The sequence below is a fragment of the Neopsephotus bourkii genome, unplaced genomic scaffold (assembly GCF_033783945.1).
Source record: "Neopsephotus bourkii isolate Nb327-2 ecotype Australia unplaced genomic scaffold, CSIRO-AGI_Nbou_v1 NB_1266, whole genome shotgun sequence".
Classification (NCBI taxonomy): domain Eukaryota; kingdom Metazoa; phylum Chordata; class Aves; order Psittaciformes; family Psittacidae; genus Neopsephotus; species Neopsephotus bourkii.
In genome coordinates, this window is record NW_026901751.1 from 356,455 (window position 1) to 381,954 (window position 25,500).

The 25,500-nt window shown below is 41.1% G+C and overlaps 1 protein-coding gene across 6 annotated transcripts; it reads right to left on the reverse strand.

Moving 5' to 3' along the window:
- Positions 1-2,293: 2,293 nt before the first annotated feature.
- ADAT1 (adenosine deaminase tRNA specific 1) lies at positions 2,294-25,358 on the reverse strand. Of its 6 annotated transcripts, none has more exons than XM_061365006.1 (9): positions 25,106-25,356; positions 24,375-24,443; positions 22,643-22,697; positions 21,852-21,982; positions 19,062-19,677; positions 14,703-14,848; positions 12,030-12,129; positions 9,373-9,459; positions 2,294-2,435 (listed from the first exon to the last, which is right to left on the reverse strand). In XM_061365006.1, exons 1-9 carry the CDS (start codon positions 25,272-25,274, stop codon positions 2,303-2,305), a joined length of 1,506 nt encoding a protein of 501 aa, XP_061220990.1. In that variant the 5' UTR covers positions 25,275-25,356; the 3' UTR covers positions 2,294-2,302. The 6 variants fall into 6 exon arrangements, 5 of the variants coding, with proteins under 5 accessions (XP_061220990.1, XP_061220993.1, XP_061220994.1 ...); XM_061365009.1 differs by lacking the exon at positions 25,106-25,356 and adding an exon at positions 24,848-25,002; XM_061365010.1 differs by lacking the exon at positions 25,106-25,356 and adding an exon at positions 24,813-24,831.
- Positions 25,359-25,500: the final 142 nt, after the last annotated feature.

Below are 25,500 nucleotides of genomic sequence, written 5' to 3' on the forward strand. Positions count from 1 at the left end.
GTTTGGTTGTCCTCAGTAATCATCAACTGTGGGCACTTGGTTTCCTCTACTTACACCTACCCCCCAAAGCTGTGCTCCTCTGTGACAGGGCCTCTCCATTTTAATGTTCTCCCTATGCATGCTCAGCCCCCCATCCTTAAATGCTGCTTTGTTTTAGCTCCTTTCTCTGCATATTCATTGACTCACTCTAGACTAAAATATGTCCTCAAGTAAATCCAGAAGTGAGGTTAGTATTACTGTTCAGCACCTATAAAACTACTTTTAAACCTGACAACTAGTGGAAAGCAGCAGTCGACAGGTCACAAGTATTTTACAAACACACAGGAAAATCCAGGAACAACCTCTCCCAACAGCCAGGCTTGAATGTTATGAAAGAGTTAAAAGCATTTACATCATGTAACCGCTCATCTGAAAACTAGCTGGATGCCAAGACAGAACTAGCCTTATGTAACCCATTTTAATATTGCAGCTGGATGGGAAATGGGAACATTCCAGTCTGGTCAGCAGGTTCCCTACAGACCTTCTTGATTAACAAAGGGAAACTAGGTACGGTAAGTTACAGTTTCTGCAAGATTTCAGGGAAGGACAAAGGTAAATTTCAGGAGTCTGGAAACGTCCTGGTTATCTCTTTGGGTACACTATAGGACTCTGCCCCTGCAATGCAGTTCAACATGTAGCAAATCTGTGATAGCATCTGGCCATTTTTCATCCCCTGGTGACTAATGCCAGTTACCATTCTCCATAATCCCCTGTCCTCTAAAGACACATGCAATGACTCCCCCCTTCACCGATACAACTGGTCTTTCTACTGGATTTGAGAGGACAGGCTCATACACACAGCATTCGGGTTTTGTTAGTTCTTCGACAAGAGCACTATTCTTATTTGACAAGTCAACCCAAGTGTGAAGTAAAAGGATTTACTGTAATCAGTTCTCAGACTGTAATGCAATATGTACTGAACAGTCCCATATGCAGCTCAGCAGCTTGACTGTACAGGTGGTTTGGAGAACTGCTGCGGCCATTTTTCAAATCCAAAACTATAGTAAGATACCAAAAACCCAGAAAACTCAAGTAACTAAAAAATTCTTAGGTTCTGAATTATCCACTTCTTTCATCCTGCCATTGCCTTGTGCAAATGTTTTATGAAGTACAGTTTACAGCAGAAGGGAGCGTGCTCAGTAGCAGTTACATAGTCCTGAAGTTGCTCAGAGAATGCAATAACTGGGACAAAAAGCTTATGGAAAATTACCTGCTGCCTCCCACAGCCCCCAGTGTTTACTGACTGCCATGTAGACATTACTTGGTAATAAAGCATAAAGTCAAAGACTGTCAGAGACCACTTCAGTCTCCCTCAGAGCATCTCCACTTCTGCCCAGGCAATTAATGAACAGTTGCCAGGAAACAGTGACATAAATGGTTAAGGCATCCCTGCTTTTAATTAACCACGTATCACGAGGAGACAGGGGTTGGACAGTGCTTGAAACACTGCAAAGTAGGTAAATGTTTGCCAGGAATTACACAGGACTGACAGGTTTGAACCAGGAGGTTTCTTTCCTGCCCACAGAAGCAAAGCAGTTGAACAGGTATCTGGAATTCCTGAAGTTAAAACAGACACATGAGATAGATCACAAGTGGTATTATTTGACACTGCTTCTCCCCAGCACTTTTTTACTTCTGCTTTGGCTATATTTAGCAACTAGAGGCTTACAAGAAGGAATTCCAGAAAAAAAGACCGTTTAACACAACCCCTTTCCCAGATAGAAGCAATGGGGATGGGGGATGTGGAAAATTCTTCCAGGAGCCAGACAAGGAGAGCCAAAAGTTATAAAAACATTACTTACTACACATCAGGATTGTCCCAGCAACACAAAACCAACCATAACATTATGGGGGGGGGGGGGGAAGCAGCAGTAAAATTTACAAGTGATGGCCATAGCCCTGATTTAGTTTCAGCTGACATTACTTCCACTGCAATGGACTATGGTTGATAGATCATATCCTCAGGTAACAGGGGATACCACGTCACTTCTTCCTTTCTTTTGAGGCATAATTGTTTCATGCAGCTCAGAACTTCAAGTCTACAATGATTCTTTTCTATATTTCAATAAAAAGGGGCTTCAACTCAACCAAAATAAAGACTTCTCTAAATGGCTTTCTTTTCACTGTCTCCTTAAGATCATCTAGTTCCAACCCCTCTGCCATGGGCAGGGACAAACTAGAGGATATCTTTTCCTAGTCCTTGAACTGCAGCAGTATCTGTGCACCAGAGCTCATTGCTGGATTTACACAGCCGCATGTATTCTCATGTGAATTGCAGGTATTCCTTGGTATTCTTGACCCAACCCATTAGGGCTTGGCTACGCAGCACTTTCCAGGCTTCTTGATAATTTACTGCAGCTTCCTTGTAGTCCCAGTAGGTTTCTAGAGTCTTCATCCTGACAGGAAATACACAACACAGAAAACATTTCTATTATCCTATTGAACGTAATGCTACAAAAAAATAAAAAAGAATACAAAACCAAAACACCCAAACACATGATGATGCCATTTGAGCTCTTTCATGCTACTATGTGAAATCCTCTTGTGCTTCTAGACAAGATCTGGAGAGGCCAGACCCTGAAGCTAGTGTGTCTATCTAGACACTGTGAGCAGTCTTACAAAAGGAAGCAAATCATTTCCTCTCCATGCTTCACACACTCTCCAGCAACAGAAGTGTCATTGTTTGTGTGACCATAGGTTACAGAAAACTTCCATGACAACAAAGAAATGTCATAGCAAAGCTGAAAAGGTGGCTAGAGATAGGTGCAGAACAAGTAGCCTTGTTCTGTTTTGAAGAGCAGACATGATTATTGGCTGGAAGGAAAGGTGACAAGGGCAAAGAGGATAGCTTTTCTAACACAAAATAATGGAGAAGAGTGAGACAAAGGAGAAAACATATTTTCATCTTCTCTCTAAAGCAAAAGAGAATCAGCAGTTTTGATGCTCTGCTCCCCTTCTGCATGCAGCACCTACTCCCTACAACCTCAGCAGAACAACACAGTTCCAAGAAAAGCCAAGGTCAATTCACCACAACCACCTCCAAATCCTTAGCATAGGCAAGTTGCTCCTCTCCCAGGTACTCCCAATGTGTACCTCAGACATGGTACAAACCACCTGCACCTTCTGCTCCACCTCAAAACCACACTATGGGGAGCAGTATGCATGCTTGTATGCTTACACTCACAGATAATGACCAAATCTTTCTTTCAGAAGAAACTCTTTCATGCTACCATGCTTCTTGCACTTCAAGAATGCCTGACGTATTTGTTTAATATCTTGACCCTGCCCTTCTTCTATAAAAATCATCTAATGACTTATATTCTTTATCACAGAATACCTAATATTAGATGCTGCTTATATCTTTAAAACACAGCTACTTGTACTTATGAGGTCACATTTAAGACGGTCAAAGATCAAAAAAGAGTTCTACAACACAGATCTTTTGACATGCTCCATCTTCTTAAAGGTGAAACAGCTGGTTTTTTTGCATTTGCTGTGGATGCATATATGTACAGATCCAGACAGAGAGATATTCCACCTGCCACTAAGCCAAGAGAAATACTCCAATGCCTAGCTGTTCATTTCATCCTTGTTAAATGTTGCTGGTTTTCCTGAATCTGCTGACAGATCAGTGGCTCTTCAACTCATATCCAGCAGTGTGATACAATTTAATTAAAATACATAGAATCATAGAATAGTTCGGGTTGGAAAAGACCTTAAGATCATCAAGTTCCAACCCCCCTGCCATGGGCAGGGACACCTCACACTAAACCATGCTATCCAAGCCCTCATCCAACCTGGCCTTGAACACTGCCAGGGATGGAGCATTTACAACCTCCCTGGGCAGCCTATTCCAGTGCCTCACCACCCTCACAATAAAGAACTTCCTCCTTATATCCAATCTAAACTTCCCCTGTTTAAGTTTTAACCCATTACCGCTTGTCCTATCACTACAGTCCCTAATGAGTCCCTCACCAGCATCCCTATAGCCCCCTTCAGATACTGGAAGGCTGCTATGAGGTCTCCATGCAGCCTTCTCCAGGCTGAACAGCCCCAACATCGTCAGCCTATGAGAAATGAGAGAGATTCTTCTAACCTAGATCATTCCAATAGACCTTTGCTTGGAAACTGTTACAGAAGACAGTAGAGGAAAACATGGCACAAGAGCAGGATAGACAGCAAGCAGCAGCTCAGTATTTTCACCCCACTGTAGTAGTAGTTACAAGAGGACATGTGAGTGCAGCCTCTTGGGCTCTCATTCTCCAAGCAGACAACATCACTACAGAATTTAACAGTGGATGCAAGAAAAAGCTGCATTTTAAACAGCTTCCTCAAAGAGCTGCCAAAATCAAACAGATTTATTAAATTCATGCTCAAATTCTCCATTAAGTTTCTAAGAAATTTTCAATCTATAGATGGAAAAAATGCTTTTTAATTCAAGGCACTTTACATCTGCCTAAATCACTCACATGATTTGTATCTCAGCTGTGGTTGGGCCATTGAGGGTCTGAGCATTAGTAATAAAGAACCTGTGACATTTTTTTGGCAGAAGTGCTAGTTTGCTGCCCCAGGCAAAGTGCAGTACAAATGTACGATCTACTGCTTACCCAGATCTGCCTGATTACATTCCTTTTATGTTTCTCTTTACTGTTCTAATCTTGCCCCTACACTACTATGTAAGAGAGAGACAGTGATTTTGATGGTTGTGTGCCACAGACATGAGTTGTGATCCACAGGTTCCATTCTGAAAGGTAATGTACTTTTGGAAAAGTCTTATACAAATCACCATTGCTGCTTGAAAACATTCATGTGCTCAGCTACTTGGAAAGCTGAGCAAAAATGGGCTCACCAGCAAGGCAATCTGCAAAGAAAAGCAATGCACTCTGCAGTGCTTCCTTCTCAGCAACAGACTCTACCTCTTTAACCACATATTCAAACGTATACATTGAACTAAAATATACTTTTGAGATTCCAGTGACTCTGCACATGAAAAATGTTGATGTAAGCACAAGGCATCAAACAGAACATTACTTTTGTGCAAAAATCAATGAATCGCATCTAAGAGGGCAAAAGTTCACAGAGCTCCAGTATGTAAAAATCTGATGTGAATCCATAATGAGAGGGGTCAGGAAAACATATAGGGCCTGATTTTGTTACTGTCTTCTTCAGAGCTACAGACAGAATGCAGTCACTGCAGGCAAGATGCTGAGTTAGCTCATTGACTTTTTCTGTGAGTGGGGTCTGCTCAAATACAAGCAGCTCTAACAGTAACATAAGGTTCTGCAGTATCTGGAAGACTGTCACTGTATTGCTGTGCCTAAGCTTGGGAGACCAGATTTTTAATGTATTATTCAAAAATAGGAAAAATAACTTTGTGGCTTTTTCCAGTGTCATCTGTGATGTGGAAAAAATGAATCCCATAGAGAAAGATGTAGAAGCTCAACAGAGTAATTAAAAAAATAAAGACCAAGTCTTGAGATCATTATGAAGAATCTTTATGGGGCAGAATATACTGCGTACTAAAAGACTCTTCAATCTGGCAAAGACCTAAACAAGCATCTGTGATGTGCAGTATAGAAAGTGTAGAGGACTTAGCTGCTCCACAGGCCTCCATGCAGTGGTGGGACCACCACCAAAACTGTTTCATGTACCAATTTTAAAAAGAAAATGGAAAAGGTACTAGAAAATTGCAACAGAATTCTTGCCAGATATGGTGGTTGTTCTGGTTTGGTTTTAATTGGAGAACATCAGTAACACTGAAACTGCACCTCTCCAATAGCAGTTACTTTCATTAGGCTGACACTTCCTTACCATCATCCTCCCTCATTCCATTGGGAAATAGTGACATCCTTTTGTTTTTCACAAATAAACACTGGCAAAAAGACCTTAAACATGAACCTCAAACAAAGGTTCTATAATATATCTTAAAGCCATCTGAAAGTCCTTGCACTGCTCTGTACAACAGCCCACACCCTCCAATCAGGTGTTACTGAAACTGGAATTGCTCCTACTGCAGGCAGAATGGGAACGAAGAATAAAGCACAGTCCTAATCGTGAGGACTCCTGGCTACAATTTAAGAGAAAAGAGAATCAGTGATCCATGTAATAAGCCCAACAAGAAACTTGGGGCAGGTTTATGTTACAAAGCCTCCCTTACATTCAGACAAAGGGCTGCAGAGCCAGCCACACCTTGCACAAGCTGAAAGGCCTGATGACTCTGTATGGTGGATACCACTGTGTGGCAAAAGAAGTCTTTCACTTCCTCAGGTGATGCACAAAGCATTTTTCTACCAGCAGGGAAAACAACCAAAAATGCAGAAAAGCTCCTTTGCCATATAACCACTAAGATGTCTGCAAATAACAATAATATTGCAGAGGTTTCTACATAACAATTAAGATTAGCAATGGCACAACACTGCCACACGACATGTCACCTTTGACAGTGAGCATGAAAAACATGGTGAGGAATGACGGATTTATCTACCAGTAATTTCAAAACATTAACATGAAACAACATGTGAGAGGGAGACAACAGAAGAGCATGGAGTATGGCAAGTGGAGTTTATAAAAAACCAAGTTTAGATAGTCTAGCTAGAGACATGAATGAACATATAAGGTTCAGAAGGCAGAGGTCATAGAAATTATCAGAAAGGAAGAAAGTGTAACAGCACAACACAGCACTATCTGGTTCTTCGTGAAGCAGCTAATGCCAGCTAAACGCAACCTCCTTCACTGTCTCAGTTGAAAGCAAATAAACTAAATCCTGACAAAAACAACTGCTCAGTGCAATGTTTAGCACCTTGGAGAGCCAGCAAAGCTCTGCCCCAGTAGGCCTTCTCCCTTTTCGAATGTTAACAGTGCCCACATCAATCTCCTGGAGAGAAGTGAAGAATAAAAGAGAAGGGAAGGCACAAGAAGCCAGAGAAGCAGCTTTAGACGCCATAAAGAAGAAAACAAGAGCATCAGAAGCAGTATACTAGTTCCATGTAAAGCTTTAACTGCCCCAGTATCCTAGGTCTGACAGTGGACAACCTTAAATGAAGGAAGTGTAAAGTAAAGAATGGTTTGTGTCTGAATGTACCAAGACAAACTTCAGCAAATTTCAAAAGACAACACAATGAGATTCCCTTGATAGAGCAGAAAGGATGGGTGGCAAGAGATCAAAAAGTGGACTAGAAGAAGCAAAGCAGGAATTTAAGGGCAATGTGGAAAAAAGAAACTAGGTGATAGCATAGCACCAGAGCCAAACATCTGTGGGAGGAGATAAGACGCATTTGAATGAGAAGAAGATATGGAGCTGGATAACTTAAATACACAGGAGTTTAGAGGAAACAACTTGAGAGTGTGGGATTTTTTATCTGAGGTCCACTCAAATTCAAACTACAAGGAGGAAAGGAAGAAAAAGGAAGAAAACACATCAGAATATTTTGCAAAAAAGGAAGGAGAAGAAGGAGGAAACAGCAATACAAACATCTTTTTTTTTATTTTTTTTAATTTTGCTTTCTAAGTGAAGAGTAGGAAAAAAAAAAAGATTTCCAACAGGAAAGCAACTGGACAAGCTGACTGGTGATCTAGCACCTCTACTGTATAAATTGAGTTTATGCAGCCACATCTGCACATCAGATGGACTTTGTTAGAAGAAACCCAAGCAGAAAAATGGTAAAGGACAAAAAAGTCAAAGGAAATTACAAAGCCACTGGAGTCTAGAAAAGCCCTGAGGGGAACTGACTTTATGTAAGCAGCACATGATCCTCACCAATGAGTCACCTACCCAACAAGGCACAGCTCACACTCTGCTCACACTCTACTCAGGGGATGTTATGATGGCTGAACAAGTGATAAAAACTCCCACTCAAAAGAGGTTAACGATTTTATATTTAAAACTGAAGAAGAGTGTATTCTATTTATAGAATCAGTTGAAAGTGTTTCAGCAGTGGCGCAGCTCATGTTGACATCAGAACTTTAAAATAGTTATGAGACCTCTACAGACACAAAAGGTAACTGCAAGAAACTCAATGGCATGCAAGATCTAATAATAAAAATCCAGGGCACACTTATTTTAGGTTCACCTCATCTAATATGTTGGCACCAGGAAAGGCAGAAACACCCCATCTCCATTTCTTCCAGCTGCACATACCTCTTACTTCCTTTGCAAAGGATTTATTAAGTGTTTTAGCCTTACATGAGCCAATTCAGCTCATCAGTCCAATAGGAAATGTAGAAGACAAGGAAATTGTTTGAACTAGCTCACCCTGAGACTGGAGAAGTGCAGCTGATACAAGGGAGAAAACAAGAATCTACAGCCTTCAGCAGCAGAGACTGCTGTGGGACCATCACCCTCAGCAGCTACCAGCAGTTAAATTAGCTTAACAGCTGGCATAATCACATCCCTGGTGAAATCATACCTGGAAATAACTCTTAAATAAACTAACCCTTTCAAGGCAATGGATTTGGAACCTTCTACATCTCTCCAAATCTATAAGCCAAAGTGAGAGTTAAGATTTTTGTATATGTAAAACTAAGCCCTACTCCATGATAGCTGCTCTGGCTGGAATACCACCGGATATGTAATGCACATAATGCAATGCCAGACCAGGTGACTATCACAAGAAACTCCAGTCTGATAAATCAAACTTGTTTCTAATAATGTAAAAGAAACCTCCAAGTGTAGCTTCCTCAGTCAACTTTCTGTCTTTCCAGAAAATCTTCATAATACATGCATGTAGAAAGAGCCCTACAACTTCTCACCTTACTAGCTCTCAATCCATCGTACACTTGGATGAAAAAAGATTTTAGCCTACAGTTTTCAAATCCCCCCCAAAAAAAGCCCAAAACAAAACAGCAAACTTTTTTTTTCCTCAAACCCTGTTTCAGACAAAACCACTTTGACTCAGAAACAAAAAAACAAAATATAGAGTTTTCTGCAAAGACAGCAAGTTGAAGAGGCTTACAGAGGTGTCCATCAGCTAGACACCAGACATAGTGCAATGCCCCACTGATCAGGAACAGAGTTTATCCTTCTCAAAAGAAGTAAGCCTTCAGAATAGATCAGCTGCCCCAATTTTTTTACCTTAACTCCAAACAATCCACTTGCAATTTCTTCTATCTGTCATTAACACATGAGATATGATAGCCATTTCTCCACAGAGGTGATTAAAAAGACCACAAAGTCTTCCTAACCCATCAAGTACATGCCATAATTTTCAAAGACCAATTTTTAACAATGAACTTATCAAAAGTGATATTCATGAGCAGATTCTGGTATTATCACATAATTATTGAGTTTCATTAAGTTTGAAATCACTTTTCTAAATCTAACAAAAATGTCTTTACCGGAGAGTGTCTGGCAGATCCTCATGTGGAATACTCATCACCAGCTTTTGGAATGTATGGAAGAGTTCCACTTTACAGATCTTGGATCTGATGGAAAAAAAAAAATAAATCAGGAATTCTGATGGAAAAAGGATTTAGAAATGTACTTCCTCTTACAGCTCACAGTATTACGTCCCAGCTGAAAGTTTTTGATGAAAAACATTTTCACTTCTCAAAGAATGTAGAAAGTTTTCAACAATTTAAGTTTTCCTACCCCATCCAAGCAGCCCACCTGCCTTTTTACTTTGTTTTAAATGTTCTATTGACAAAGAGCTCTGTTGCCACCATGGTGCCAGCCAGCACTCTTATCAGTTTGCAGTGAACATTTTTATATCCACACATTGTTATCTGTGTGAGAGTGCACCGTCATCAGCTCACAACTACAGCAACGTTGAGCCAGAAGGACTAGTCCCAGAACTGATCAAACAAGCACAGGAGGACTTGAAAGGCTTGTTCAAACTGGCAGACTTATTCAGAACAAATAAAAGAATCGGCAGGAATAGTTGGAACAATGCTGTCCTTCTCACAATAGTGACAAGGACACACACAGCAGCAGCTGCAAAGCAGTTAAACATTAAAAGGCTCATCAAAAAATAAAGTGAGTCAAAGTTTGAAGATACCATATGCATCTCAGTCAGCTTTAAGCCCCTCACTTTCCCCAAAGAGAAAGCAACTAGAAGAGCTGTTTATAAAGCATGGTTCATTTTTGAGAGCCCCAGCTGTTTTCTCTATTTAAGCCAATTCTCTTTATACACTTGTCTTTACAATGACTGAGTTTTCCAGCAAGTGCAAACTGATTCTCCAGAAACACTGAAAAAACCCACCAGTAAAAAAAAAAGCTTTATACTTTGGTAGTATGTTCTTTAAGAACCCCCAAATTGGCATGCAAAGATGTTCTAAAATTTCATCTTCATGTTAATCTGTCAGTGGTTCATATTGTAGTTTCTGGTGTTTAGTTAAGTAAGTATTAACAAAAGCACATACAAGACATCTACCTACAAATTCCTTTTAGTCAGTCAGCTTTACCTTCCTTGATATTTAGTGTTATCTAGCATACTAAGGGGGGAAACTCTAAACAACACCCCCCCCATGAATCACCATGAGATTCCTTGAGGGAAATAAAGTCCTGTTTATTATTAAACACACACTGCCAATAGGGATATATATTCCTTATTTTCATGATAGAAGTTCCTTTCACGACGATTTATCACACAAGTGTGAACAGTTTACGTATTCCTTGACAGACATCGTTTTTAATCCTGATTTCCTAAGGAAATAAGGCCTTTGAAGTCACACAGTCTTGTAGGCCCTCTCTAATAATTTCTGAATGTTTTAGTAAATTTTGGGCACATGTAAAAGAGAGGAGGAGCTCTCAACAATAACTATTCCTACAGCACAATGGCACCTAGCAGATAGCTCTAGAGTTTGAGAGTTGAGGATCCACAAATGCTACGTAACAAATTTAATCCTACTGAGAAGAAGAAGTTGTTTGGTTTGCCTGATCTTTCACACATACCACCTAATGAAAACTAATATTCCACTGTGCACATAAAGCCTGTCTCAAAAGACACACTAAGTCACCCAGGTCACTTGTGCTAACAATACCCCACAAACCAATGTCACAGATCACAGACCACAAAGTTACTAGTCCTCTTCTTTCAGGGAAAACTGGAAATACTAGGACATACCAGGATAAACTTCAGTGAATTAGAAGCTCAAAACATGCAACTCTCAGGCACGTGAATGAATTATCCACTAGAATTGTCCAAGACCTACTTATTCACTACTGTCAGGATTATCATATTTCTCTCAGAAAGCCCAGGAGAAAAAGAACACCATGACCATTGATAAACCGTAGTATAAGCAGCCAATAACCAAAACATGACCGTTGAACTTCCACAGACCGATGATAATTTTAGTCACCTCACCTAAACCAAGAAAGGTGTAGAGAGATGGAGAGATTTGTCTGCAGATGTTTACAAGTAATTCCTCTCAACCACAAGAAAAATGTGTAAACGTTTCTTTAAACATGGATTATGATGTTTCTTAGAGAGCACAGTGTCAAAAAGACTATTGGAAGGTGACATGTTTTGTGTTAGGAAGACGCTACAGGTATTTCGTAGCATTTTAAAACTTTAAAGCAGAAAGCCACATTACAAAACAACAGTTTTAACAATTATACATATAGGTCAGCTAGCCTGACTCTTACAGAAAAAGAAATCTAGAAGAAGGACCTGCAGAATACACATTTCCTTCACAGTCACCAGCTCAAGAGATACAAAGCAAAAATTCTTCTAATTTCAATGATAATCTATATTTTCATAAAAATTTATCGTAATCCACCACCACCATTATCTACAATGCTAGTTTTAATCAACAGTGAAAACAAAGAAATAGGATAAACTTGTTAACCCTCATCAACTTTTGCCATTCCAACTCCCCTTCTTTCCCTTATACAGCGACTCTTCCCTTTCCCCAGCTCTCTGCCTTTCCCCTTTTTCCTCACTCCCTATATTTCCTCTACTCTGACAATACGCCATGCACCACATGAGCTGACAGACGTGTGTGTGTGCTAACAAAAAAGATCTCTGCATTCAGACACCACAACATTCTCATACCTGCTCTGATGGCTCCCAGTCATCTTCTTTGTTGTTCCCTGACGGAAGCCATCTGAGGTGACATCCAGAGGCTGCTCAGGGACTGCAGTCCAACTGATAGCTGCAGAAGAAAGGATTATGAACAAGGGATATGCTCGCATCACAAAAGCAGAATTTAACAGTTCCTTTCATTCCATGTGTTCACATCATACCATGCTGATTCCCAAAATAATTCAGACTACTTGCACCAGACAGTCTACATCTTCCTTATTTACTGTGTGCTATTATTTTATTATGTATTGTATACTCCAAATAGTTCTGAGTTGGATAACTGACATACATCAAATATGTGCTTACTGTACTTAAAAAATATTATTATCTAGTAGTCAAATAAAAATAATCTGTTCAAAGACATAGCAAGTGCCAACAACCTTATTCTTTACCATTCTGGTTACCATATTACCATCTTAAGACTGTAAACTTCTTAATGCTGAAACTCTGCATACCATGCCTCATAGATTCATAAATAAGGACCAAAGCATCAGTGGCATGTTAACCGAAACAAAACTGTATACCTCATCTGTCCCACTATATCTTGAAAACAGTTTTTAACTTCTACTGTTGTCCTGGGTTCAGCAGTAGCAGTCATTTTTTCTCCTTCTTAGTAGCTGGTGCAGTGCTGCATTTTTTTACTTTCAGCCTGGGAACAGCACTGATAACACCGATGGTTTTAGTGTTGCTCAGTAATGTTTACTCTGACCAAGGACTTTCTGAGTCTCATGCTCTGTCAGGGAGGAGGGGAAGCCAGGAGGAAGCAGAAACAGGACACCTGACCCAAACAAGCCAAAGGGGTATTCCATACCACAGCACATAAAATGGGGGCAGTGACATGGAAGGGCTAGATCACTGCTTGGGTTGGGCTGGGTATCTGTAGGTGGGTGGCAAGCGGCTGTATTCTCTTCCTTTGTTATTTCCCTTATGATTAATATTATTGGTGGTAGCAGCAGTGGTTTATGTTATACCTTAGTTACTGGACTGTTCTTATCTCAACCCGTGGGAATTACATTCTTTCAGTTCTCCTCCCCATCCCTCCTGAGGGGAGAAAAAAAGGGGGGAGACATTTTTTGTTCCCTAAGTTCTCCCATTTTTCTGTGTTCCTAACAGGCAAAACAGCTGCACATGCATCAACTCTAAAGACAATTTTCAGTTTCTCTCCTTCATGATACCATCTTGCCATTCAAGATGCTCAAAACCTACACATTATAAAGCGCATTATGGCAGCTGATTATGTTAATTGCACTCGTATCGTGATTCAGCTGCACGCTGCAATTACCATGCTCTCCTAAGTGTAAATGGTACTTGCACTGTGATTTAGGTACAATGATGTATCGCTCTGCTGAATTAAAATTCTGCGTAATGTCAAACAACATTAAATACAAAAAATTGTTATTGAACACTGCACCTTACATGTGGGGAGTATCTAAGACCACCTAGTCAGAGTCTGATATCCTATGACAAAGAGATAAAAATCTATTTAAATATGAAAATGTTTTCTATCCTTTTTTTTAATAGCACAAACTTCAAAATATTAAGAACACATTTTTTTTTTTTAGACTACCAGCTGCAATGTTCCCATCATGCGTATTTCAATGCTCAATGTAACATCCCTGAATTTATTCTGATTTTAAACTCTTCAGAAAAAAAATTAACATGGCACAATTTATACATGCAAAAAAGTGTGATAAAGAATCATTCATCTTTATTTAATAGACTGACATGAGTAACTGTACAGAAAGAAAGTCATACACAGGGATTTAGCAGCTGGCTTCAGATCTTTTCTGCAAAGTAAACTGGCACCATTTCTCAATGATGGATTTTGTTTCCTATCTCACAGAATCAAAATATTTTCCTTCCTGGCACCTGCAAAAAATCCAATCTAATGAATCTGAATTCCATTCAGGAACCTTTTGTTTGCAGTCTATTTTATCATCAGGTCTATCGTAAGAGAGTAACTTCCAGTTCCAGTTAAGCCAAAAAAGTATACAACAGCAGAAGGTAGGCATGTCCAAGCTTAAAGAAACTGTTTAACTAGTACTAGCAACCATACACACATGGTGGCAGCTCCAGTGCTTGAGTTTTTTCCCAAAAGACACCATGCTGCTAAATCACAGCGTGACTTGCATATTCGTTCATCACCATGACAAAAAAATGCAATGTCCAAACCCTCTATCAATTAAACCCTCACACTATACTACTCTGTATTCTTTTTACGTTCACAGATTTCCACAGCAGTTACAAGCATAACTCAGCATGGCAAGTCTTCTGTTCATTACCAAGGAGAATGCAAAACTAACTGAAACAAGCAGCCTTTTGATATTTTGGGGGGGTTTTATTGACCTCAGAACTTCTAGTTTAGCTGGTTGTTTCCTGTCTTTGTTTAGCTTAGAAATTCTTTATGGCATCAACCAGGTGTTCATTCAGTCTGAAAACTACCTACAGAGAACTAGAGGCTGAGCTGAGTATTATTAATTATTAACAATTAAGTTCTGACCTGAAATTAATTTCTTGCTCTAAGTCACATGTTGCCTCTAGCACTGGCAATGAATGATGTTCCATTTTAGAAAACCAGCAAAACCACCTGGCTTCTATTTGAACTTCTGCACACAGTTATGCAACTACCCCAGGTGAACTCACCTGCACCGCAAGGCACAAGTTTTGTTTTGCTGTTACTCTGAGCTTCCTGAATTGCCTGACGGCTGTGCTCAAACCGAAGATCTGATTGCAGCAGCTTAACCTCGTGGGTGACAAAACCGGCTGGTAAACACGAGATGTGCTGACACCTAAAGTAGGCACAGAAAAATGCAAGTGGTTTTAAGTCTGCTCTTCCCAAACAAGCTGATTTTGTGCAATTTCCCTCCATAATCTAAAATATGAAACTGAATTTAGCATGAGTTATGGAAGAAAGACAAGGAGGATTGAGGGCATGTTTCCCTTCAAAAAAGTATTCACTAAAAAACCAAAGTGGCCTAGTTTGTTAAGACTTCGTCCATACTAAAAAAATGCAACTAGTTGATTTTTAAAAAAGTCTAGATATAAGGGCTAGTTAACCCTCCTAATCAATGGAGGTAAAATATGGAGGATAAAGACTGCAATAATCAAAGTGTTTACATAGTAAACTATATTACACTAACAACTGTTTTATGAACCTGGAAGTTCATAATCAAAGACTAAAAAGATAAAAGATACATTTACAGTTCTATGCATAATCTTACCTGTGTTACCTTGAATTATTGCTACACACTGAATGGGATTATGATTCTATTAGGAAAGACATCAAGTGTTACAGAGCGAGGAAAGCATTACCCAGTAAAGTCCAATGCAGAGATAGCTATAGAGTTTCCCCGATTAATATACTATGTCCTCTTTTCTAACCATCCTAGAAGCAAGCAAGGCTATGGAAAAAAGGAGTTATTAAATAAACTCAAACATTTCAGAGGAAGTGGTGTAGGAACTGGCTCTTAATGGGAGAGGTTCAGCTCCTGGGTTTCCTTCTTGCCATCCTTTCCCTTCACTCTGCCCTGTTCCAGTTAATGTCCTTTAAAACTTGCAGATACCTTTGTTGCACTGAACCAGCCTCCTAAGCAGGAAAAGTACCCACTTCCAATCCTTTTGTTGCTGGAATAGCTTTCATCAACTCAGAGTTGTGAGGAGCAAGAAGCCCAGCGCACAGCAGAGGAGTTTCTTCATTTAGCAGCAGCACACCTCACCTTGCATAAACTTCCCTGAGGTGACAAGTTGTGTTACCAGAATACTGCTCACAGTAAAGTGAAGCATTCCACTACATAACGAAAAACTACACAGGGTGTAGTTCAGCTCAAAGAAGAAGACAGATTTTTACCACCACAGATATGCACCTATGCTTGGCATTTCCAGTCTAAGACAACTCAGTGTTTTCCCAGCTGACCAGTGCAAGCTGTCACATGCTAGGTGACCCAGCCCGCATGACTCTTTGAAGCAGCCTGCTCTCCTGAAGTCCATGGTTGTGAGTCTGCTTTTTACTTCCCTCCCTCCCCTTGGAGTCCTGAACTCCACCTATTCATGGTCACTGCAACCAGGGCCTCTTTTGCCTTTCACATCCCCACTGATCCCCTCATTGTCAATGAATATGAAGTCCAACAGAGGACCTCTCCTCATTGGCTCCTCTCTCGGCCATCTCAATCATTCCTAATGGTGGGTCAGGTTCAAAAATTAAACTTCTTTTTATATTGCAGAGCAGGAGGATGAGAAACAAGTATGTCAAAGCCAGACTTAAGAAGCCACAAATCTCATCCATTACAGAAGATGAAGGCCCAGTCTCACAGCAGAATTCTGAAGTGCATCCCTCAGAACGCATGAAAACTACAAAAGGTGAGCTTGCACTGTGCATTCAAATCAGTGTGAATGGAAGTGGTGGGACAGACCAGGGACTGATACTAGTTTGCATGGAAGTGTGAACTGTCCCAGAAGCATGAAGTTTTGCTCAAGAAGCTGGTGAATGAAGTTGCTAAGACACTGTCCATCATATTTCAAAAATCATGGCACTCAGGTGAAGTTCCCGATGACTGGAAAAAGGGAAATATAACCCCCATTTTCAAGGAGAAAGTAGATGACCAGTGAACTACAGACCAGTCAGTCTCACCTCTGTGCCTGGCAAGATCTTGGAGCAGATTCTCCTGGAAGGCACACAAAGGCACACGAAAAACAACAAGGTGCTTGGTGACAGCGCCAGTATGTCTTCACTAAGGGGAAATCCTGCCTGACCAATTTGGTGGCCTTCTCTGATGGGGCTACAGAACTGATGGACAGGGGTAGAGCAGTTGACGTAATCTACCTGGACTTGTGCAAAGCATTTGACACTGTCCCACAAGACATTTTTGTCTCTAAATTGAAGACACATCAATTTGAAGGATGGACCTTATCCACCTATCCTCGGTGGATAAAGAACTGGCTGGATGGCTGCACGCAAAGAGATGTGGTCAATGGCTCAGTGTCCGGCTGGAGACCAGTTACGAGTGGTGTCCCTCAGGGATCAGTGTTGGGACTGATCTTGTTCAATATCCTTACTGGCGACATGGACAGTGGGATTGAGAGCACCTTAAGCAAGTTTGCTGATGACACCAAGCTGTGTGGTTCAGTTGATACACTGGAGGGAAGGAATGCCATGAAGGGGGACCCTGAACTGCTTGTGAGGTGGGCTGATGCCAACCTCATGAAGTTTAACCATGCCAAGTGCAAGGTCCTACACCTGGGTTGGAGCAATCCCAGGCACAGCGACAGGGTGGGCAGAGAAGAGATTCAGAGCAGCCCTGTGGAGAAGGACTTGGGGGTGCTGGTTGATGAGAAAATGAACATGAGCCGGCTTCAGTGTGCACTTGCAGCCCAGAAAGCCAACCGTATCCTGGGCTACATCAAAAGGAGTGTGACAGCAGGTCAAAGGAGGTGATCCTGCCCTTCTACTGTTCTCGTGACACCTCACCTGGAGTATTGTGTGCAGTTCTGGTGTCCTCAACATAAAAAGGACATGGAACTGTTGGAATAAGTCCAGAGGAGGCCCCGAGGATGATCAGGGAGCTGGAGCACCTCCTGTATGAAGATCGGCTGAGAAAGTTGGGGCTGTTCAGGCTGGAGAAGCCAAGGCTGCGTGGAGACCTCACAGCAGCCTTCCAGTATCTGAAGAGGACCTACAGGGATGCTGGTGAGGGACTCTTCATTAGGGACTGTAGTGATAGGACAAGGGGTAAGGAGTTAAAACTTAAACAGGGGAAGTTTAGATTGGATATAAGGAGGAAGTTCTTTACTGTGAGGGTGGTGAGGCACTGGAATGGGTTGCCCAGGAAAGTTGTGAATGCTCCGTCCCTGGCGGTGTTCAAGGCCAGGTTGGACAGAGCCTTGGGTGGTATGGTTTATTGCAAGGTGTCCCTGGGGGGGGTGGAACTAGATGACATTAAGGTCCTTTCCAACACTAACTACTCTATGATTCTACGAATATGAACAGAAACAAGTGCTGACATGAGATGATGACTTTTCAATCTGGTTGCCAAACAGACTCATCTTTCTAAACCTAAATGTACTCCACCACACCACAGCAATTTCTGTGCTAGGTCCCAAAGTCAGTTTCCAAGGGATGCACGGCTCACCTGAAGACACAAGGAACAGTCACAACTTTAGAACAGCAGCTTTCAAAAACTTCTACTGAGAACGGCTGACAATATAATTCTGAAATTTTACACGGGATGGACTTCTATGAAAATGCAATAACCCAAATATTAATCTCCTGGGAAATTTTAAGTTCAGATCCAAGCTCAGAAAGACAGCAAAAAGTAAACTGATTTTACTACAATTCCCTTCCAAGTAAGTTTAATATACTGCCTCTTTTACTTGCTAGAAAATTAGTTTGAAAGCAGGATCTAAAATCAGCAAAAGCTGAATTTAAGGCTCTTATAAAGGTCTGTAAGGACAATCAGAAAGACAGTGCAAAAGTCTACCTATGCATTTACTTGGAGTAATTTCAGACTGCATTTATGATGGATGGATTTGGGAGCTTTTTAATTTAATATAAGGAATGCTGCTGCAAGATATAAAAGCTGCTTTTGCTCATCAACACAGTTATGTAAAAGGAAACTTACTACTCGGAATGACTCTCTGGAGATGGATAACTGAATAAATTGAGAAGTTCAACTTCACTACACTGACTACACGTCCTCCAGCTGCTTTTTCTGTTGGAAATCTTTTAGAAAAACTTGGTGAGTAACAGCTTCTCACCGCTTTGTGATGGGACAACCAAGGGGATCCAGAATCTAATGGAAATTCTTTTGTGAATCTTCAAGTCTGATCCACCAGCAGGAGTCACCTTTTCTCCATACTCCACAGGGCTACTTTCTGAAAATGTGAATTTGCAGAAATTGACATTTTCTGCACATTACCCTGGAACAAAGTTCTGGTATTTGTGTGATATCTTGTCTTCCATAACTCATTGTCTCCATACACACTACCTGATTTCCGGAGAACACTTACCTTTCAATAATTGCTCTCCTCATGACTTCTTGGCTGTATGGACACTTCCCCACTATAATTGCTGACAGATACAATGGATACTGCAGGAAATGCATCAGAAGAGCTCCTTGACACCCTAATACATTCCAGCGAGCCAGTTTATCACTGCAGGACATTGAGCATGTTCTGTCCCCACGACCTGGCTTCACTCGTAATAAGCCCACACAGTGATAACCTAGCCCAGGTATTCGGGCATCACTCAGCTCTCCAGGCACGCATTTTGCTCCAGTTCTATAAACATCTGCTACCTTTGGTCTCCTTAAGGTAGTCTCCTTATTAGCTTTTTGCCTCTCTGCAGAACCTTCACAGCTCTCTGGATTTTTGTCACCTCGTTCCACAGATCCTTGCTGAACAGCTAGGCCTTCAGTGATTACGGAAAAATAACCATTGTTGTCAGTTTTCATTCTCTTGATTTTATGATCACTTGTCATTTTCTCTGATTTTGTTTTATCTTCTGGACCCAAATGACCATGGTTACTTCTACACTTTGCTAACTGTCCAACAGCATCAGCTCCAGTTGCTGGCTTACAAAGCTGGTTCGCTGGTTCACTCATTGGAATAATAGAAGCATCTCCACCTGCAACGGAAGAAATAAAATCAAAATTTGCTAAAACTGTATCTCTTGTGACTGGAACACATCACAGCAGTACTACGATGACTGCTATTGGCTTTCACAGATTTGCACTCAGGAAAAATTTAACTATGAGAACACACTTTTCAAGCAACACTGATGTACAATGAAGAATCAGACTTCATTGAAATTTTATCCAACCTATGCTTAATTTCATGTTCTGCATTCTACCTAAGAAATAATAAAAAAAAAGCAAAATTTAAAATAAAAATCATAAAGCAAAAGGTGTCATTGGCCTCTGACAGACAACAGGCAGTGCTGCAGACTCAGAGGAAAACTAGTGTGATCTAATTAACCAACACAACTCTCAAAGGAGTAAGTAAATAATAACCTATCAAATAAAGATGTAAATTTTAATCTGTATCATTAAAACAAGATCAAAACAGAATTCTGAAGCTCGGTTCAAGGCAAACCAGGCCTGACAGGTATGTGGGAAAAAGACAGTCAGGAAATTATTCTTGCTATTAAATTTGAAGATAGATGTGGATTCTATTCTGATATTGCATTACTAAAGAAAACCATCATAGTATATTCCAGCAATGCCATCAAAATCACAAAAAGTAATTCACTATGTGAATAACTAATTCACTATGTGAAGTACTAATGAGGTGTATTTTGAGAGCACTGTGACCTCTTCACTATAGTAACAGATTAGCAGTTGAAGAATATACTGGTAGGATTGTGATAACATTGAGACCTCTGTTAAAATGATAGACCAAGAAGTCTCATTTCTACATTTTGCTAATAGATCTCATCTTTGTGATGCTGGGTTTGTGTTTTGTTTTTTTTTAACAAAAGTGTTTTCCTAGACAAAACAAGAAGCTGCATCCATCCCATAAGTTTGGGTTAGGGGACTGTTCTGTAGACGGGAATTTTGGTTGTTTCGTGGGAATTTGGTTTTGGTTTGTTAGGGGTTTTTTTGTTGCTTTTTTCCCCTGTTTTGTTCTGGTGATTTGTTGCTTGAGTTTGATGGTTTTCTGTTTGGTTTGATTGGGTTTTATCTTTTTTTTAGTGGTTTGGGGTTTTCTGTGTGTCACGCGTTCAGCTCTAACAAGTCACTTTTCTCCTTAGTATCTGGTGTAGTGCTGTGTATGGGATTGAGTCTGAGAACATTGCTGATAACACACAGGTGTTTTCATTGTTGCTCAGCAGTGCTTACCACAGTCAAGAACTTTTCAGTCTCTCATGCTCTGCCAGTGAGGAGGGACATGGGAAGCCAGGAGGGAGCAGAGACAGGACACCTGACTCAAACTAACCAAAGGGGTATCCCATACCACAGCACATCATGCCCAGTACAAAAACTGGGGGGAATTACCCAGAAGGCCCAGATCACTGCTCGGCTCAGGTATCTGTTGGCAGGTGATGAGCAATTGTTTGTGCATCACTTGTGTTTATCGGTATTTTCCCCTTCCTTTTTTATTTTTATATTCTCTCTCCTTGTTATTTCCCTTATCATTATTATTACTGGCGGTAGCAGCAGTGGCTTGTGTTATACCTTAGATACTGAACTGTTCTTATCTCAACCCATGGGAGTTACATGCTTTCCATTCTTCTCCCCATCCCTTCTGAGGGGAGCAGGAGGAAAGAAGCAGGGGAGTGAGCAAGCAGCTGCATGGTTCTGAGTTACCAGCTGGGCTTAAACCATGACAGTGTGGTTGGGGTTATTTTGGATTGTTATGTGTTTTTTTCTGAGGTTTTGTGTTTGATGGATTGCTGGTTTGGGGTTTCTTTGCTTGCTGGGCTTTTTTTAAGGAACTGTGATAACTGTCAACGATACCATTATAATTTGAATCCAAGGAGACAACATTTAAAGCAAAGCAATCAGGAGATATGACATGACCTCTGACAAGTATGTTAGTTTCTGGAAAATAGAATAATAGCTGTTATCATCTAAAGTGAAACATTCCACTATATAACGAACAACGTACCAGATTTACACAAATCACATCCACTGAGAAAAAATGCCAAATGTATCTGTGAAGGACCAGTCAAGTACAACTTAGGGCACATACTAATGAGTTACTGCCTCACACTCACTCCAGACCAAAGAGACCAAAGGCAGGGGGCAGAAAAGATTCTACAAGTGGGCACAATGAAATTGTTCATTCCAGGATACTCACATGGGGTGTGACTGGAGAAGAAAACAAATATGACATTTGGTTTGAGTTTCCATTTCCCAGTTTCAGTTCCCGGAATAAAGATACTGCATTGCTGATGGGAAGCTGCCAGCCACATCTGATGGAGAAGATACCTGTTAGGCAGAAAGTTTTCATGAAACATTTACTTCATTTCTGATGTGTGGGAAAATAACAAACATGAGACACCGACTAGTGCCTGTCCTTTGCAGATGAAGTCTGTGAGGAGCAAGGAAGTTTTGCTTCTAAAGATAAATGGGATCCAACATAATCCATAAACAGAAACACATCATTGGAACCTTAGTAACAGGAACCTGACAGGGTCAGATTCAGTGGAGTTAAATGTCTCTTCAAATCATGTATCTGTTCTGTAGCTTTATTATTCTCCTGTCTTGGTTCCTTGAACCAGCTTATCCAATGTGAACAAGACGGCTGATATGTAGGAAAGAGAAAAAAGGCTACCCTTGACAGCTACTCATCAAACCAGCACTAACATCACACGAAATTAGATCTTACTTTGTTCAGAGGCTCTACAAGAACAAAGAAAAAAGCTTCTGTGAAAGGGCCTTCACACCACCTAAAAGCATAAAAATTAGGCTAAACTTGTTGCAAAGGGGAAAAAAAGTGTTGCCTACACAGATGTAATACCATTCTCTTTCATTACACTCTTATCCCTAAGGCTGCAAAATACGGCTATTTTGTTATAGGTCAAAACATTATCACAACAACCAACCTCAAGAGGCATTGAGTAACAGCATGTAAACTTCATGCCTCACCTCTGGAAGCTCCTCTTGGCCACAATTTCAGCATGACTGTCATTCAGAATATCTCCTGAAGCAATAACAAAATGAGAACATTATGCAACATTACTAAAAAGGAGACAACAAAGCAAATAAGATTTGACAGATGTCAGTTCTCCAGATTTGCTAGCATTTGAAGGTTTAACATTGGTATTAGGTACTGCAAGTTATTTACAATTCGTATAGCTACAAAAGGAGGTCAACAGCCTACTCAAATGAAGGATAAATGAGTATTGTGTGCAGTTCTGGTGTCCTCAGCATAAAAAGGACATGGAACTGCTGGAACAAGTCCAGAGGAGTCCATGAGGATGATCAGGGACTGGAGCACCTCCTGTATGAAGATAGGCTGAGAAAGTTGGGGCTGTTCAGGCTGGAGAAGAGAAGGCTGCATAGAGACCTCATAGCAGCCTTCCAGTATCTGAAGGGGGCCTATAGGGATGCTGGGGATGGACTCTTCATGAGGGACTGTAGTAATAGGACAAGGGGTAAGGGGTTAAAACTTAAACAGGGGAAGTTTAGATTGGATTTAAGGAGGAAATTCTTTCCTGTTAGGGTGGTGAGGCACTGGAATGAATTTCCCAGGGAGATTGTGAATTCTCCATCCCTGGCAGCATTCACAGCCAGGTTGGATGAGGCCTTGGGTGGCATGGTTTAGTGTGAGGTGTCCCTGCCCATGGCAGAGGGTTGGAACTTGATGATCTTAAGGTCCTTTCCAATTCTAACTATTCTATGATTCTATGATAAAACTCTTCACTCTGCAGCAAACCAGGGACTTGTTGGAATACCAATTGTAATTCTTCTGGCATCTGAAATCCTTTGAGTTGAATAAACACTGGCTTCCTTCAAAACCCTCATGGTGTTTGTTCTTAATGCTAACTCTTTTTACCCTCAGATGAAGCATAGCATCCAGAAAATTTTAAGTGTTTGTTAAGCTGTTGGGTGAAATCTCTTGTTGCACTATGTACAATATAAATTACTTTTCTTGTCAATAACACTGATATTTACCAGATTTATACATCTCACCATCAAACTTCCACCAATATGTGCTTACTGCAGTATCTAAAGGAACAGGATCTGCAGATCTACCTAAAAAACGTAGAAAGCCTGTACCCACATATTTACAAACGCTTTTCCTTTATTTACTATAGCTTCTGCCCTCTCCTAGGAGAGGGAACAAACATCCTGAGTAAAGAAGCAGACATGCAGAGCAAAATCCTACAATAAATGGTAAGAAATGGTAGCCGTGAGAAGTCATGTTTGTGTCACACACACTATTGTACAAATACTTGAAACTAGTTAGCTGCAGAACACACGGTAAAGAGAAGCAGCCTGTTTGTACATCCCTCTCTAACTCAGCTGTGGCTCTTTTACATCAGGCCACAACAAAACTAGATCATCAGAGGCAACAGAAGCACAATTATTTTGCTTGTGTTTTGGTTTGCTTTTAGTTATTAAGTCTTTGGGCATGCAGATGAAGGGCCTGAACTATGCATTTTCACATATATACAGTTTATTCACCTTTAAGGCAGCAAGTACAAAAAGCTCCAAGGCAGCCATTCTGTACTGCCTAAACTCCTCTCTTCTTAATGAGGTGAAACCTGCCTGACACTTCTGCCTTCAAGTCTGAGCCTTGGAGATTTGCGCCGATTCTATGACACCAGCAAGAAAGAAGGTAGCACAGGAAGTCTGGTCTTAACACCGTACTTACCAGTTTTTCTCATTTTGTTTTGGCCAATACATTTTGTTCCTGTTCCCATAGCAACAACTTCCTTTGTAACTGAAAAAGGAAACATTATTACTTGAACAAGCTGTGACCAGAAGCATTGCTCTCATAAAGTCATTGAGGTAACACACAGGACACTGTGTCAAAGGTAAGATACAGTGAGGCAGGCCTACCGCATTCCAGGAAGGAAACAGTATCTCACCAGTACCAGAAAAGGTCCGCGATCCATAGCAACAGCACCAACGCATGCTTGACATGCTTGGCTAGACCCTGCAACGCTGGCAGATGATTCCTCAAACTTGTAAGCAAGCATGGGATATAATTTATGAAGCAATACGGAAATGCCAGCAAGGGAAAAGGTAATGGGGAACTATCACCAACACACAACATAAGGCAGCCAGTTAATGGAGAGCCAGCTGAGACCTTCCAGCACTCTTTCAAGTAGCAGCTGAACACACCTGTGCAAGGGTTTACATTAGTAATCCCGGTCCTCCTAAATTTCTTTCATCTCAGATACAGCCTGAGAAGAACAGTGCTTCACCATAACCACCTCTTTCTAGGCAGAAGCGGTAAAAGCTTTTGCAAAGAGTAAAGCATTTGGGTGGGGACACAAATGGGGTTGGGTTTTTTTAAAGGTATTAAATAAAAAAGCACCAAGGGCTGGCATCTCTTCTCCCCTTTGCCGCCAGCTGCCCCAGTGCCCACGGCTGTCTTACCCTGCGGAGTCCCTGGACTAGCAAGAACTTCTCTTTGGGTTGTGGACTCCACCTTGACAACAGCTGCCAGTGAAGTCCACTCCCTGCTTGGATCTGGCTTCCCCTGCTTAGGGAGTCTGGTCCTATAATGCAGACAGCACAACTCAGCAACTTCATCAGCTGACCACATGGCTCCCGAGGCAAGTGCAGCTTCCGAAAGGAGCTGGATCCCATCACAGCACTGATCAGCAGCCCCCTTTTCTTCGACTTTGTGCTGCATGGCAGTGTCCTGCACCGGATTCCACTGCCAGAGGCCCAGCCGCACCCCTTTCCAGCACTGTTTATAATGAAGAGTATCACACGGAACGAGGAACCTGTTTCCGCAGTTGCCAGGACCGGAGCTCCCACAGCGCGGC